The sequence below is a fragment of the Mustela lutreola genome, chromosome 3, assembly GCF_030435805.1.
Source record: "Mustela lutreola isolate mMusLut2 chromosome 3, mMusLut2.pri, whole genome shotgun sequence".
Classification (NCBI taxonomy): Eukaryota; Metazoa; Chordata; class Mammalia; order Carnivora; family Mustelidae; genus Mustela; species Mustela lutreola.
In genome coordinates this window covers 200,071,222-200,088,060 of record NC_081292.1, presented here as the reverse complement: position 1 = coordinate 200,088,060, position 16,839 = coordinate 200,071,222, and the positions used below count along the sequence as shown (strand labels likewise).

At 41.8% G+C, this 16,839-nt stretch overlaps 1 protein-coding gene across 2 annotated transcripts in view; it reads right to left on the bottom strand.

The window, feature by feature from the left end:
* The window catches only part of SATB2 (SATB homeobox 2), a 187,505-nt gene that overhangs the window by 32,487 nt on the left and 138,179 nt on the right, over window positions 1-16,839 (bottom strand). For both annotated transcript variants that reach the window (XM_059168491.1, XM_059168490.1), the window contains 2 exons: window positions 16,445-16,600; window positions 1,319-1,516 (listed from right to left, as the gene is read on the bottom strand). In XM_059168491.1, coding sequence (XP_059024474.1) covers window positions 1,319-1,516; window positions 16,445-16,600 — 354 coding nt within the window. The remainder of the gene's footprint in view (window positions 1-1,318; window positions 1,517-16,444; window positions 16,601-16,839) is intronic.

Below are 16,839 nucleotides of genomic sequence, written 5' to 3'. Positions count from 1 at the left end.
TGAAAGGAAAGCCCTGGGGCTCACCTCAGGGGAAGGGGTTGCGCCTACCACGAGTCCAGGCCCAGAACAGGGGCTCCCACACTGAGCTGTGTACTGTCACCACCCACCTGCTCTCAGTTCACTGCGACTGTTTTAAGAGATTGCTTCTAGCTGTATGAACTCATGAGTCTAATCATTTGGGCAATTCACTCTGGGACTTTGGAAACTGACCAATGACAGCATGAAGGCTCTGACTGAGATGTCAGTATTTGGATGATAAGTGATAGAATGGACCCATTGACTTCTGGCTTCTCCCCCAGGCTCGTGGGAGATCGAAGAGAAAGGAGGCAAGGAAACCTCAGGGTAGAACGTTTTGCCAAGTCCTTCACCGCCTCTCCTTTGACATCTTGATCCAGGAAGGCAGCCCGCCCCGCCCTCCCTTCGCCCTGCTCCTCTTCTCTCCCATCTTCACACACACGCACACAAGAAAATGCATTCCTGCTTCCTCTCGCTAACCAAAGGAGGCTCAGGCAGGAGCCCTGCAGGGGCCTCTTCGGGGGTAGCTGGGACTGCCGGTACTGGACAGTAGGACAAATCTCAAAAGCTCTCCAAAAATTTGTGGGCAAACTCGAAGGGGTCAAAATTTGGGGTATTAGCCTAGTTAATATTTCTTCCTGAAAGTCACTGATTTTTAGACTGCAGCAAGTCTCAGGAACTAAACTCAATTGTTTTCAGAAAGAAATACCATTTCTCTCAAAGAGAGCAAATACTAACTGAACAAAACATGCAACACAAACGAACACAGATTTCCAAAGGAGACGAAACCCAAAACAGCAAACACTCATCTTAAAATTCTGAGAATCTATCATAATTTCGGTCAAAGGTTCGGTTGAGTTCAATGGTATTCGCTCGGTCATGTGCCTCTTTCTGTCCCTCAGCCTAGCCAAACTTTCCTTGAGGGATTTTAGATTAATTTATTAGCTACTGCGGAGTTCATTCTTTAGAAAACGCTGGGAACTATGAACTGTATTTTCTGACTGGGAGATTTAATTCTCCACGAGTGCTCTGGCTTCAGAGCCCCACAAGTAAAACCCGCTCAGGAAGCAGCTGCCTTCGGATTCGACTTCTCACTCATGTTTCTCCACGTGGGCATGCGCGGACACAAACACACACGCTCGCACCCCGTACCCCCCACCCCTAGGAGAACAGGGTCCTCTGTCCTTGGAGACACGGCATGAGACACCTTTCAGTGGGAGGTGGTGTGCTGTGCCCCTCTGACCCTTGACAGCTGCTGCCACCAACCGCCCTGCTCAGGTTAGGGGAAGGAGGGGACGCTGACCTGCACTGGCTCAGGGGGGAGCTGGACCACGTGCTGCATGCGCTCACTGTGGTGATGTCTCGACTCTTCCTCATAGATCACATCCCTCTCGTGCTGGGGAAGGTTCAGGAAGCGGCGGATGGTACAGAGGTTCTCCCAGAGCGTGCGGTTCTCTGGGCTGGGGTTCTCCTTCCAGCGGAGCAGTTCACACAACCAGCCCTAGGGAAAGAGAGACAGAGACAAGGTCCCCTGGGTTAATCTGTAGGATGCAGAGCAGCAGAGAATGGCTGGACTGCGGGGCAGTGCCGTCCCAGTGTAGCATGGTTTTCTGTCACAATTGTTCCTCTCGACCCAGGAGGACACCGCAACAGCCTGACAACTCTGAAAAAACCAACCAGCGACCACGGAGCTGGTCACCCCAATGCCCCAGAGTCTTCGTGCTTGTTAATTACCTTATCCCCTTCCCACTGAATATACTCTCAATGAATTTACAGGCCCTTTGTAAAAGACACTCAAGCAAGGGGACAGTTACCTAATTCTCTGGAAAAAAAAAAAAAAAAAAGTAATTCATGTTGCTCAGCTACAGTTTTTAAAAATTACCCAGCTGGATAGTTTCCATCCTAGAAAAAGAGTGAAAATGAACATACACGTACTACAACATAGTGAATTCTAAAGAAGAGACCATGTCTGAGTGTAAATGGCACTGAACTCTCTAGAAAGGAAGTAGTCTTAGAATTATCAGTAACTCCACAAAATAAAATCACCACCTTAGCTAGAAAGAAAAAATCGATTTTTGCTCCATCTCTGAATGCCTTGGGCTCTAGGCCCCCTACCATCCCCTTCCCGCCACAGCCACACCTGCAGGAAGGTAGGCCGTTGGCCGGGTCACACCTGCAAATGTGTCTCCCAATTCTGGCATCCGGATGTTCTCTCGCTCGAAACTGCATGAAAAAGAAAATGTAATGCAAATAATGATGGATTATATGAAAATAATACAGAGGATGCTGTCAACATCGTTCACTGACTCATGTCAAAATATTTTACCCAGTAGCTTTCTAACCCATCACTTCCAAGCTCCATCGCTAATTTTAAAAACAAGAACTGTCCCACATCACGCCTCTTGCAAAAGAGTCAGAATTTTTCTAAAAAGGTGCCTAAATAAACACAAATAACTTTGCAAAAATTAAATCCCAAATCTCCACAAATTTTGTATCCTAACCTGTAAGCCAGCGAAAGTTCCTGACATGCATTATAAAAACCCCATATAATATCATAAGCCGTTGTTTGTCTAACTCTCCACTGTGTCTTCTGCCTTTACCCAAAAAAAGGCAAGATTTGATTATCTCCGCTGCATCAGCCAAGACAGCAACACCAGCTGTTCTCATTGTGCAGCCTCTTCCTCGCGGCCTCCATGTTAATAACCTGATCATTCCATTTTCTCCTTCAACCGCCGGCTGCAGCACCGCAAAGAGACAAAAACCCAGGCCCATCTGCAGCAGCTGTAAGCACTGAACTGTGAAGCCACTGGGGATTTATAAACTAATCTGTAACACAACACTGCCTTGTTTTTACAAGTGAGAGGCCACATTTGCGCAGACCTGATCTTTTCTTGCAATAAACTGGGAGCTGGGGAGAGTTAGAGGGTTAGGAAGAATGAAAACAAGATATCGAATCATTTGCTTGGAAATGTCTGTCCAAGTATTTTCATAGATTATTTTTTTTTCCAAGTCAGTTGAGAGACAGGTAAATGCTGATTTTCAAGGTGCAACATATATGAAGGTTGAAGACAATTCCATGTGTTAGCGCTATCAGAAAATAAATTATATTAAAAAAAAAATCTCCTAGTCCCATAGTGTTTCCTCAAGGGTTTCTCTGTACAAAGGAAGGAATTCTTGAAATGGAAAATAAACCATCTGTGGAAAAATAAGCTCCTCTTTCTCTGTCTTTTCACAGATCTGAATAAGTCTCCAACTGAACTCTTTCAAATGTTCCAAACAGGTATGTTTAACATCTCCCAGGGGAAGCTATAGCACAGAGACCCGTCATTTAACAGAAAATAAAAACAAAAACCTACATCTGGTAAAAGATGAAGTTCTGAGTTACCCAGACCTTCAGGAGGATGGCACCTGCTGTTCCGCCTGAGGAGTGAACTGCATTGTGGGAAGCTGCAGCTTGAAAGGGGACAGGTGACAGCTGAGTGGTATCTCCACTTACGATACACGGAATGTCTCGCACAACATTCATTGCCGCATTTGATTTATATGCGCTGTTCTAATCTGCACTCATTACAATCACTTAGGACGAACTACAGGCCTCGTTATGGACTGTGCGCTGTCTGCCATCAGTCTTTAAGAAGTGTGGTGCTCAATTTGCCCACTGACATGCAAGGTCCTGACCTTGAAGCTATTAGGGAGCAGATTAGACACAAGTGTGATCATGTGTGCAGACATAAGCAAACCAAATTAATTTCTGGCACAGGGAGGTAGCCAACAAGACCCTGTTCTTCGGGCACCAGAGAACTTCCTCAAATCCCTGATGGAGATGAGCTAATAGCATGTTTAAGGGAACCGGGTTTTGAAGATGAAGCACATTCATGGTATTTAGAGGGTTATTAATCTAGTTTCCCCACAAAGTGTTTGCTTGGCTGATCAGATTAAGGGATGGAGCCTTCAACAGCGCACCCCCAACACAGCAGGCCCCAAGAAATCTGTGATACTTCACAGCCTTGGACATATTGCACCATGTGTACCCAGCTGCTTCAATAATTAGCTTATGAATGTATCAGCTGGTTCTGTGATTTTTATAAATAATAACTAACCTACGGAGCAGAAAGAGTGTCAAGAGCTTTACAGTAGCACAAAATCGCAAGGCGCTCCTAACTCTAACTCGCTCTTCCTCTAAAGGCCGATGTTCCCCACGAGTGGCGCTCCCATGATGCCATTTCTAAACCTTTATTTTGCATTGGAGATGGCGATGTCGGTTTGTCAGCTTTCTTCATGGCAGCCACAATACACGTTCCTTTGGCTCCAACTTAGGGCTCGTCCCACGTTCTCTGTAGGCTCACCTTCTGGAAATCCATTCTTCCACCCCACTTCCTGTCTCGCCCTCCATCTTTTGTTCACGAGATCCTTCCACCAGCCCATTTGGGATGCTTATCCCTGTTTTCTCAACGGGGTCTCTTATTAGCTTGTTTGGTGGCTAATGAATGTGTGAGAAAGTGCGAAGCGGCTGCGTGAGCACACACGTATGTAGCTGGGAGCAAACCCACCACAGAAGACACACAGTCCCCACGCTGGGATTTTTTTTCATTTATATAATTTTTGCATGCCGTCCAAGAAAGTTTTGCAGTATCAGGAAAAAAAAAGTGTAAATGTCAAATAAAACAGTGACAGATGACAGTATTCTCTATTGAATAGCACTGTTTCTGTCGTGCATGTTCAATGGGAACTCATGAATTATTAATAAACAAATCTCCTTTTTCTGTTAAAAATCTCAAGTAGGTTTTTTGTTGTTGTTCCCTGTGTGTTATGTGGAGAATTCCAGGAGAATTATTCTCATTTCAGAAATGCTGATATAGAAGTTTATCTGATTTCCAGGCTCGGTCAGCTCTGTGAGCAGCCGGCATGAACCGTGGGTGTAAACCGCTGTCATTTCTCTCGTAGGCTGGCTCTAAGTTGCGACCAAAGGTTAGCGGAACATTCGTATAGTCAGTCCAGTCTTTCTAGTACGGTAAAACTGAGGCTAAGTGAGTTACATCCGGGAAGCCCAGAGAATTCAGATTGGAGCCCTGAAACCCAAGTTCCTGCTCTGACATTAAGTGACTGGGTTACGTTTAGGCGAGTGGTTACCCTCTTACGGCTTCTGGAATTTAACTGTAAAAGGAGGGGTTTACAAAAGATGGCCTCTAAGTTTCCTTTCCAGCTCCACATTCCATGATCTGTTACCTTGTTATTTGTCAGAAATAGCAGATAATAATTAGCCATCAGGGTTAAAGTACAAAGAAGAAACCACCCTGGCCATGGGATTAAGGGCAGCATCACCAGTGATAACATATGCACATCATGAAGCCTGTGGTATGAGGCACCGCAAAGAACACAGCCCAGCATCTGCAGGAGTCTTGCCAAAAGTGCCTAACCTCAGCTGAATCAGGACAAACCCAAACTGAGAGATGTTTAGCAAAATAATGTATCGGTATTCTTCAAAAGTGGCACTGTCATTAAAAAAAAAGAAGAAGGAGGAGAAGAAGAAGAAAGGGAAAAGGAAGAACCAGCTAAGAAAAATAATAATTAAATGCAGGGTGGTCTCTGGATGAGATGATGGCACAGAAAATGCTCATTAGTGGGAAAACTACTGAAATTGGAATGAACTTTTTAGTGTAGATTAAGAGTATTAAAACAACATTAATCTCCTGGTTTTGATAACTGCACTATGGTGATGTAAGGTGCTAACCTTAGAGGAAGTGAGGTGAGGCATATATGGAAACTGTACTATTTTGCAATACTTCCGTGAGTCTGAAATTTGTTAAAAATGAAAAATGCTAAAAAATACAAAAACACCTAAACTTACATAGAAAAACATACGTGGTGTTTAAGTGTCATGACGTCAAGGAATTTAGGGCTAAAACAAAAAAATTAGGGTTAAAATATTTAGGGTTAAAACTTCAAAATCTGAACCCAGAGAAGGAATGTAAGTTTAAAGGCTACACCTTTGCAATCAGTGGTTAAACAGTTCCCAAGCATTCAGTGTAAGTAAATAATATCTATAAACATCTTATTTTAGCCATCTAATCAGCCTTCTAAACAAATATGTTGTCAAAAAAACAACTCTGACCACCCTTTCCAACGATGCAGGTGAGGCAACACTCACACAATCCGTGTGTTCCTGAAAAGTTGCACGTCAATCTAAATTTACAAAACAAATCAGGTGCAAATGTATTGGGACTCTTTATGACTTGAAGCCATGTGCCATTATTTGTTTTTAAAAGCTCAATGATAATCCCATAGTTGATCTTTGAGTAAATTGATAGTTTATTACAGATTTACCCAAAAATCCTTAATAGATTTTTGGGTAAATCTTTAATAAAAATCTTTTAAAGATTTACCTAAAAATCTAAAAAATGAGAGGTACCCCTCATTCCCAAGTGGAAAGCGTTAAAAAAGGCAACAATAAGAACCACAAGTTGTTCCTGTGTCTCCCATCAGTTCTTCTATTGACTTTGTGCTCCAGCCGTGGTGAATTACTCACAGACTCTGACTATGGCTGGTATTTCCATCCCCATGTATGAGATGATTTCTCTTTAGTTTTAACCAAAGGCAGGTCAAATATTCTTATGGTCAGTTTAACTTTCTTAGTTTAGGAGAATGGAAGCCAAGTGAAGTACAAGGGTTTGAGCACAACTGATACTCCTCATGTTACTCCCTTCGCTGGAAGGTCTCACACTCGACCTTCCATCCCTCGTGAGAAGCTGTATTCCAACGCTCAGCTGACATGGTCTCAGCTGATGTGTAAGAACTGTGTGCTCACTCCTGTAGGACTCCAGAGCATTTCGCTCATACTCTTCTACAACTTGATGATTATTACAGGTGGGATATGTGCATCCCCGTCAGCTTCTTGATGGGGGTGGGGGGGAAAGGGTTGGTTTCCCACTCATTTTAGCATTTTCACAGCAGTGTGGCTCCTTACACGTCAAAGATGCTTAATAGTGCCCGCCTGTACAGCGTATATACTAAAAAGATTCTTCATAAATGTTCATTGGATTGAACTGAAATTATCTGAGTGCATAGAAATTAGCCTACTGGAATGTTACAGTTGGAGAGGAGTCCTACTTCTCAGAAGGAACCTGTCAATGTTCTGAGGTTTGTTTTCCTATCTCTGATGCATAAATATGATAAAGAAAATGGGGTGACCCAATTTACATTATATATTCATGCATTTTATATATAACAGATAAATGCAAACAGTGACGGATCTCTCAGAATATTAATTCAGTCCGTAATCTTGTATTGAGCACCTATCTACTACGTGCCATGCAATGTGCTGGTATGTTACATGTATCATTTGTCTTGACTATTTTTCTTAACAAAGTTGAGATCATCAGCAAGGAATATATTCTGACTATGAAGCTCAGGAAAAATATCATCATAGAGAATGACATATAAAGTGGATCTTGACAGTAAAGCTGGGTTCACTAGGTGGGGAAATCACTAGGTAGGGAAGGTAAGTGATCAGTAGCACATTCCAAGCAGAGAAAGCATTATCAGCAAATGCGGAGATTTAGAAAATTATCACATCCCAGGAATGTGAAGCAACTTTGTGGGACTAACACAGTCTAGAAACAGAAACGGGGTCAGATTTTAAAGAATAATATGCAAAGAAATTTCATCTTAATCCTATGGGCTATAGGAGCTATAGAAGGCTTCAAAATGATATGATAGAGGATTAAATTTCTTTCTTTTTTTCTTTGTTCTGTTTTCCCTTCCGACCAAGAAGTCCTTAGAGAAAAGAATATGTTAAAGTCAAGAACACCACTTATCCTAGCCTAGATTTTTTTTTCCTTTTACAGCATAATCAGGACCCACAATGGCCTGGTAATGGGAAAGCACACACTTGATATGCTTCACCCAATAGGAGTTTCCATTCTAACAAAAAAATGACATATATTGTAAACACCAAGCTATATCAATCATTTAAAAAAAAAATCTGTTCTCATCATTTTATCTCTTTTCTTTTCTGTGTGTGTTTGTTGTTCTGTTATTCATATGACAAATATTTTTACAGCTTTCCTGGATTAAAAGTGAATCAGTTAGGGTAGTATCTTATTATTTCAGTTATAAAAAATGTTATAGGTTTAAAATTTTCAAGTAGACTATAACTAAATGACATTCTCCAAACTATATGCTAAAGGCTGAGAATGTCCAAATTACCAGGAATGTCTTTCACAAAACAATAATAAGACCAGTGTTTGAGTTTGGACCCCAACAGAAATGACTTTGAATCCCATAAACTCCAAACCTCACCGGTACGTGATGGGGGAGGGGAAGCAAACGGGAAGACAAAGGCTCCTGTCCGTGGTACTGAAATGTCACTGTGTTCTAAGTTACTTGTATTCCTACCCCAGGACACCAGTAATGACTCCAACTTCTCCCAGGTCCCATGTTTTTTCCCTTAAAAAAAATTAAGTTTTATGTTGGTGACAAATTTCCTGGTTTTTCTAATATTTCAGAATAAATCCAAACCAGAATTTGCTTAGCAACAAGCACAAGTTTACAGCTTAGTCTGATCTACAAAGAGACAGAATACGTAACTGTTCCTGTTAGGTAATTTTTGTACTTGCCTTGGAAGCAAGGCCTGTCACAGTCCCTATGTTGTTATGTTGTAGTACTGTGCTGTTCCAAGTGCCTACCACAGAGCTGCTAAGGGAACTCAGTCTACAAGTAGTAAGTACCCTCCACCCTCTCTGCCCCTCTAGGAACTCCAATGAATGAATAAGTCAGCAAATGAACAGTTCTTCAGGAGACTGACTCAAAGCTTCTTGCACAGAAATGGAAAAGGCCATTTACTCACCCACGTCCTCAATACAGAAAATGTCAGCATATGTAACCAAAAGGAAATGTTTTCTGAGCGTCTCAGAAGAAAACTCACATTATTAACCACAGACAGTTGCTTTCTAAATGGAAGCACATAAAGTCCCCAAACAAACTTTGGTAACTGTGAAAGGATTTCTCTTCCACTGGTTGAGACTCTTCTGAAGTGTGAAATGAGCCAGATAATATTCAGCTCTTGTTTCCTAGTCACCAAATTCTCTTTTCATGAATCCAATAAGTGTCTATTAAAATAAATAAACCCCCTAATGATTCAAGATAACCTAATCAAGAACACTGAAATGGATAAAAGGCAAACTGCAAGGGAGACTTGCCAAGGGCTTCAGGGACCCCCTGACGAGGAGGTCATCTAACCCCGAAAAAGGTTTGTACCGAGCATTTGGTTACAGTTCAAGGTTAATTATTTTATACCTTCAATGTGATAAGTAAAAATGATCTGCTTCTTTTTGTGTTTTTCAAACTATACACCAAGTTCTAAACTATTTTCATGGGGACCAATTTTCAGCTGTCTCTGGGCATGTCACTCACATTTCTATGGATGTGTTTGTAAAGATTGAATCTGTAATTGAGAGTAATGAAAATTTTATTTCAGAGCAACTCCTTAACTTCTGTTATGGAAGTCTCAAGACAAGAGGAGATTTCATAAAATCTTGTTGTCCTCCTTACCAAAGATCTATGGGATAAACACAGCTATATAATAATGTAGAAAGTTGGTATGATTTTATACAAATATGTACACAGTCACATACATGCACACATGGGAACATGCACCTGAAAAAGCCATTCATATTTGCCAAAAAGATGAATGAGTCTCAAATCTTGTACTTCTCCACTTAAATACTAGAAAGGTATTAATGGCAGAACGTGTTAGGCTGGACCACCAAGCAGAAAACAACCAAATATTTCCAGTTTCTGACTTCAGGTCCAAATTCTGCATACCTGTGATGTCATACTATATATTTTGCAAACTGCCTCAAGAACTTGTAAGTGCATGAGGGAAAAAAAAAAACCAGACATGGCAGAAAACTTTGAGTGAGAATTTTTTTTTTTTTTTTGAAAGATCAGAGCTGAGACCATAGTGAGGCAAGCAAACAATTAATGGGCAAAACTTAAGGAATGTGGCTCTGAAAGCGTGTGCCTCCTTAAAATCCATACCAGCTTGCCTCCCCCTGGTCTTGTCCCTGTGAAAGGAACATGATTCAAAGCTTCTACGGCAAAGTGGTAGGAACTCTTCATAGGCACCAACATTCTCCAGTTGTAAGAACATGTTTAACCCCTTGTGCTCTTTGTAAGAGGCCTGGGAGAGTTTGGGAAAGCAGTTTTAATATGTCAACCTGATTTGCTTCACATGCAAGTTTCCAAAGGTGCCGTGTCATCAACTGGCCAAGTAACGTAACTCAAGGATTTCTGCAGTGGCTTGATGTGCTGAGCAGCTGTACAAAACCATGAGCGACTGGTAGAGGTATCTGATGGTTTCAGAACTGCATATGGACTCCGTGATTAATCTTTACTGATATCTAATTAAGGGTTTCCTTAATAGTCATCTTAGGGCATGAAACATTAACATAATTAATTGTAGGGATAGTAAAAAGAACCAAATTCTCACTCTAAGGTTGATATAAATATGGAGATCTTGAGGCAATTTCTGCTCATAATCTCTCAACAGAATGTAATCTTTTCAGATTATCCTGAGGGGCAAAAAAAAGCCAAGAGGGTGAAGGGCTCCATTTGATGCTTAAACATCATTGTGTTGACCGCCTACTGTTTTAGCATTTGGGGATGTTGAGAAATCTAATTTCTTCAATACTTGGCATAATAACTTTTTTTCAAATGGTAACTGTAGTGCAAATACATTAATTTTTTTTCATTTGCATTTGGTGGATAGCCCTGACATTGGAGTAAACATACCCCAAAGGACAAAAGTAGAAACTGCTCCTTGATGGGCTGTCAGTGTGATTAGATTACTAAGGAACCTGCCCAGCAGGGAAGGGACAGTGCCTCCACTAGGCTGCAGACCACCTCATTTTAACCTGCCTTATGTGCTGAATAGGACAGAGCAAAAGCGAGATCCTCACGAGTGAGACTGAGACCACTGACTCATTTTACACAGGGTATCGTGGGGCTATTACTTCCTGTCACTCTTTACACCAGAGAGATGGGGCAGCCAAACATCTTCTTCCAACAGCCTGCGCTATCCCAGCTCCAATAAAGCCATTTCCATAAAGGGCACATAATCAGAGAAATGTCAAACATCTTTCTGAGCGAAGTGGCAAAACTCTGATCTTTGTGCGGTATTTTCTAAAGGCTGAGAAACTAGTAAGGAGATAAAAGGTAATATTTTATACTTCATAACTCTACTCTCCTAAATGAGAAGTTGGCCTTAAAAAAAAAAAAAGAATTACAGTTTTAACTTGTCACATAACAATGTGTTGTATAGTATGATCTCGATTAGGACATAAACATGCATGTCCATATCCACGCACACACTACGCATTAGTAGGATTCTACAACGTGAATAGTAACTGTGCAATGTCGAATTACAGGTGATTCATGTTTTCACCTTTATACTTTTCTTCATTTTCTAAATTTTTAAAAATGGGGATGCTATTACTTAGTTAATCATAAAATAGAGGTTATTTCTTTAAAAAAGAAATATGTACAACCAAATTGTGCTTGGCACATTTTTAAGAAACGCAAAAGCAAAGATGACTCTGGTAACCCTTAACCAAATGCAGGAAACATGTTAACACACACACTGAATGTCATTAAAAACTCCAAAAGCAAAGAGCAATAAAGCAATAAAAGAAACAAACCAGATACTACACCCATGGTTTTTCTTTATGTAAACTTGTGTGTCTTTCCTTTGTTTTGGCTTTATTTTCAAAGGACCTGCCATGAAGAGCTGCATATTTGAAATCATTCAGCCTGTTAAGCAAATGAGACCATTATAAGGAGAGATTTTATGATAGGGAAAAAAATTCCTAAAATCTTAAGTTTGTAATCTGCATCTAAAGCAAAGTAGCCTTCTGCTTAGGAACACAATCTATCAAGTCAGTAGAAATATGGAACACTTTTTTTTTTTTGATAGAAACTAAGTGATAAGGAAGGAATAAAGGTCAGTACACAGAATCTACTTAATCCTAATGTACATGAACCACAGAACATACTGAACCCCAGTCACGACGGTGAACACAGCTTCTATGGGGAATGGCTTTCAGAATTGTGTCCTGAAGGCCAGAGGCTCATCTTCCCCAGCTGCAGGGGGGATCATGATGATGGCTCCCTAACTCCATGCGGGAGGAAGAAGGACTCTCCTATCCCTGATTCCAGGGCTAGCTCCTGCAGCTCGTGGGAATAGGAAAGTGTGTGTGGCAGGGAGGGGAAATGCAAGGTCTTTAAATCTTGGTGGGGAGAAGGACATGCTGGTCACCTCATCAGAGAGCTCCCTGGGTCCCTGTTTGTTTCCAGATGACTCCGTCGGAGGCTGGCCTTGTCACCACCAGCATCTGAGAGATCTCACAGCCAGGTCACGCATCTCTCCTTGCAGTGCGGTAGCCTTCCCCTGCTGTCTTCATGCAGAAAGCAACCCCTCCTCACCATCACCAAAAAAAGGGGAAGCAAACCCAGTGCCCCTTTAAAGCTTTAGTTTGTAGGTCTTTTTTTTTTTTTTTAAAATGGGGACAAAGGAGGACAGAAATCGAAACAAGCCCTTCCTAGTCCTTCTACCTCATCCATCCTCACCCAAACACAGTAGGGAAAGGCAGTTACCTCTGCAGAGTGGTGTCTCTGAGTACACGAATAATAAAGATTTACTCTCCCTGAAAACAAAACAAAACAAAACAAAACCAGGACACCGACTTGAGATCATCACCAATATTCTATGGGCTGACGTACTACAGACTATAAAAAGGAGAAGAGGTCAGTATAAGAGGGAAACAGTGAATTTGTTTCTGGGGAGAGGAGCAGGAGGTGTCAAGGGAAAGGAATGTGGTTGGAGATGCTGGCACAGAGCACACGGCCAGCGGGGAGGGCTGCGGCGGGCCACGGAGCTTCCCCTCTCTGGACTGCCACTTCCCAGCTCGTGCGTGATAAGCTGCAGCTGGGAAGGAAGGGGGCGAGCCACCCCGTAGAGCGTCAGAGGAACAGGGAGATGACAGGAGGTCCTGCAGCCACGCAGGCCGTGCTCCGGGGCCCTCGCTCCCTACTGGCCCGTTATAGGTAAGGGTCCTACCGAAGTGGTCAGAAAATGTCCTGTAGGATTTTAAATTATGCCTCCTACTAAGGATCCCTCCTATGAAAGTCTTATATTTCACAAAAAATAATCACTGATTACAGTGTATTCTCTCTCATGAAGACCATCAACAATGTGACCATTTTGAAGAAAGGGGAAAAAAAGATAATCCTCCGAATTCACACATAACACACGCTCATCCTAAATTGAAATGAAGGAAAAGTTAAAGGTGAAAAAAACCTCTATGCACATAGCATACCTTTTCCTGTTCCTGTTTTCTTCCCCTTCCCCTTCTTTGGCTCCTTCTCTTCATGGGAGAGAAAGGCAAGGGCAGACAGACACGTTCGGAGGAACAGGGTGATGGACCGCAACAGAGAACAAAGGAGCTGGAGCTGAGCTGGACAAAGTGGCCTACAAAGGCATCTAGATGTGACCCACACACTAAGGCAACACACACACACTCCAGTAATAAATACATTGTCACCAATGGGACCACAGACAAAACTACCCTAGGTTGTCACCTTCACAACCCCTTTTCTGAAGCCCTCGTGCCATTGTGTCCCTAGACACTACAGCCCTCAGGGATCATCTTGGCTCGCGACCTGCATCGCTCTAAATTCTTCCTTTCCTTTTTCCTTCTAACTTCATTCGAAGCTTGCCTAACACACAGTTACCGGTGTTATTCTTAATAGTTGATGATAGCAATTCATACCAAAGGGTGGATAAGTTTTAATGGAGGATTTGTTTTTATTTTAAAAGAAAGGTAAAATGGAAGGGAAGGGGTTGCTGTGCATGTTTGAACTGGGCATTCAAGGTTCCAAACCTACTCCAGGTCACAAGAGTTCCTAATTCAAGGTTCTTCTAATTTCACCGCCAAGAGGAGAGAGAGCCCCCGCTAGTCTTTTGCTTCACTCCCAAGAGCTTCTGATTTCTCCAAAGAAACAGAGAGAGGGAAGAAAGAAAATGTAGGAGAGGAAGAGAGTATCTTTGTACTCCCCATCCTCACAACCCAATAAAGACGGTGTGGCCACTTCCCACCACAGCTTGGAGAAGCTAAGTACTTTGGCCAAAGTTCCACTATTAGTCACACACGGAAACACACACACACACAGAAACACACCTTATGAATATGCACCAAATATGTGTGCAAGGTACCAAACTGTACAATTAATTTCATGAAATACGCTCTTTATGAAATAAATGCTGGTATGTACAAAAGGGAGTAAATATCTTATGTTAAGTTGCCTTTGAAGCTATCAGGTAAGTTCACTTTGTTGGGGGGGAACCATTTTTTTAAAATATTAACATCTGATTTGCCAATCTCATTAGCTATCTATCTTACAGTAAGGTTCCCCATTCACAAATGAGAATGAGGTCGCTGTCCCGAGGACAAAAGGTAAAAGCTTAAAGCACCTTTCCCCACTGAGGCTCCCTCTCACCCTTCCTCGTATTCATTCCCAGAACTACATTTTCCTCCGGGTTCCACAAAAGCAGGGCTCCTGAATTCTTCAGGAGGGATCACAAATTTGGCGAGCCAAGCTCACGGCAACAGGCAGATACAGCTTTCAATCACCACCTGAATTATTCTGGGAGGCTGGAGGCACCACCATTTCCAGACGCCATGGTGCCAAGTCAACAGAAAGAGCACAGGCAGTTTGAACGACGCTCGAGACGATGGGCTTCCGTTTTTCTTCCACGCTGCTTATGGAAGAAGGACTAGGCAAAACTTCGATATTTACGTCAAGTCACGACGAAGGGGCAGCTTTGCAAAATCAATTGTGTAGCTTTTATACTCACTGCACATTTACCACATATGTCCTTTATTACACAGTGGAAAACCATTAAATGCACAGTAGTTTTGCCAAGTGGCAGTATGCATTTAACAGCTTTATTCGCTTAACAGCTCCAGCTCTCATTATATTCTGCCATGTGGTACATGGGATTTTATGCATTTAACAGTTTAAGAAGGCTCTATGGTGTTTTCTTTTCATGTATTTCATACTATGGTTGGACATTGTATCTTAGCAAACTGGATTTCAGTGATTTCACTGATGAGGGAGGCATAAGAATGACCTGGAAAAATTGCTACATTGAAATTAAAAAGGGAAAAAGAGTATTTCAAATCTCTCCAAAATGCCTTGATACTCTACGCCTTCTTCTTTATCAACATCTGAAAAATGACTTAAGTAAGGTTACTGCAAAACTATAGGTAAAAAAAAAAAAGGCTAATCCTGAAATAATATAATGTGTGTAAATACAATATTTAGCTATCATTTTTAAAATGATAATTTAATTTGCATTGAAAACCTTCCTGCTTAATAGAAATACAATATTCAGTAACTCCCTTTCTTTTCAGCACACAACAGAAGATCTGTTAAGGAGATGCTGGACCATTTCACCATTTACATATGTGGGATGAAAACATTTGTCATGCAAGGCCACAGAGGAAATCAAGCTCAGAATCAAAGGACTCTCAAAATTATGCTTCAGCTAACTTTTGTTTCCTCCACCCTGCACTGGATAATTATTCATCCTCAGGATAAATAACCAAGCTCCTCACCCTAACCCCTTTTAGGATAGGGTCATAGTTATCCCTTTAAAACAAACTGAGACGGATAGTGGATCCCATCAACTGTTGCTGTTTTCAGAAATAAAAAACCTAAGCATCTGCTTACCCTTTTCCCTGGAGTGTTCCATTCCCCACGATCCCAGCACTAAGAAACCGTACTGGATAAGCTTCTGTGTTTTCCTGTTATAAATTTTAGCACTCATTCTGGGACCCTCCCCCCCGCCAGATGTGTTTTCTCCTGGAAAAAACAACTGTATTCTACACATAAAAGAAACACCTGACATGGCAAGGTGTCTCTGGGGCTGGAGAAAAGAGGTTATTATAACAAAGTCAGCAGTTGCCCTGGTGGGAATACGACAGGGGATGAGACAAGATTCCAACTGGATCTCAGGAAGATGTTATTCGGTACACGCTAAGTCTCGCTCATTTATCGAGAGAGAGAGAGAGAAGGGATATATAGCCATGCTTAGAATTATGAGAGGAAGCAGTCAAGGCTGATGCTTTTTTTTTTTTTTTTTTTTTTAAAAACTTTAAAAGAAAAAAAAAAAATCTGGGTTTTAACTTAGTCTCTATTTTGAACTCCAGTGGGAATAAAAGAAACCGTAGAGCAAAAGGCAGAACATGACAGGTTCCCTAGGGATTATTATTGTCATTATTATTATAGGAACAGATGTATTTTTATTGGTGGGAGGAGGAGAACGGTCTAATTCCAACCCTGGCTTTCGCTCGTTTAAAAAACCACTCACCTGACTTTTATTTGCGGCCACTTTGGCAAACAGGGCTTGAGACACCTTGGCCCTTTTCATCTCCTGTTGGATCTCGTCATAAATGGCGGCTGTGATGTTGACGTTGGCGCCGTCCACCTTAATGGGGAGGTCTGTTGTCGGTGTCGAGGTTTTGGCCTACCAAGAGACCAGGAAAATAATAATTTAAAAAGTGCTGCATTCAGCCCAGCCATCTGTGCAGAAATTATCAAAGGATTTCAGTCAGCTGATGCCAAACTGCGTTAGCTACAAAGGGACACTTCCTGTCCATTATTCTAATCAGGTTAATTGTGATTGGAAATAATTGCAGCGCATTCCTATAGCACAGGCAGAGTCCTGTCGACCCTGCTCCTTTCCTCACGGTGTCCCAGACACTG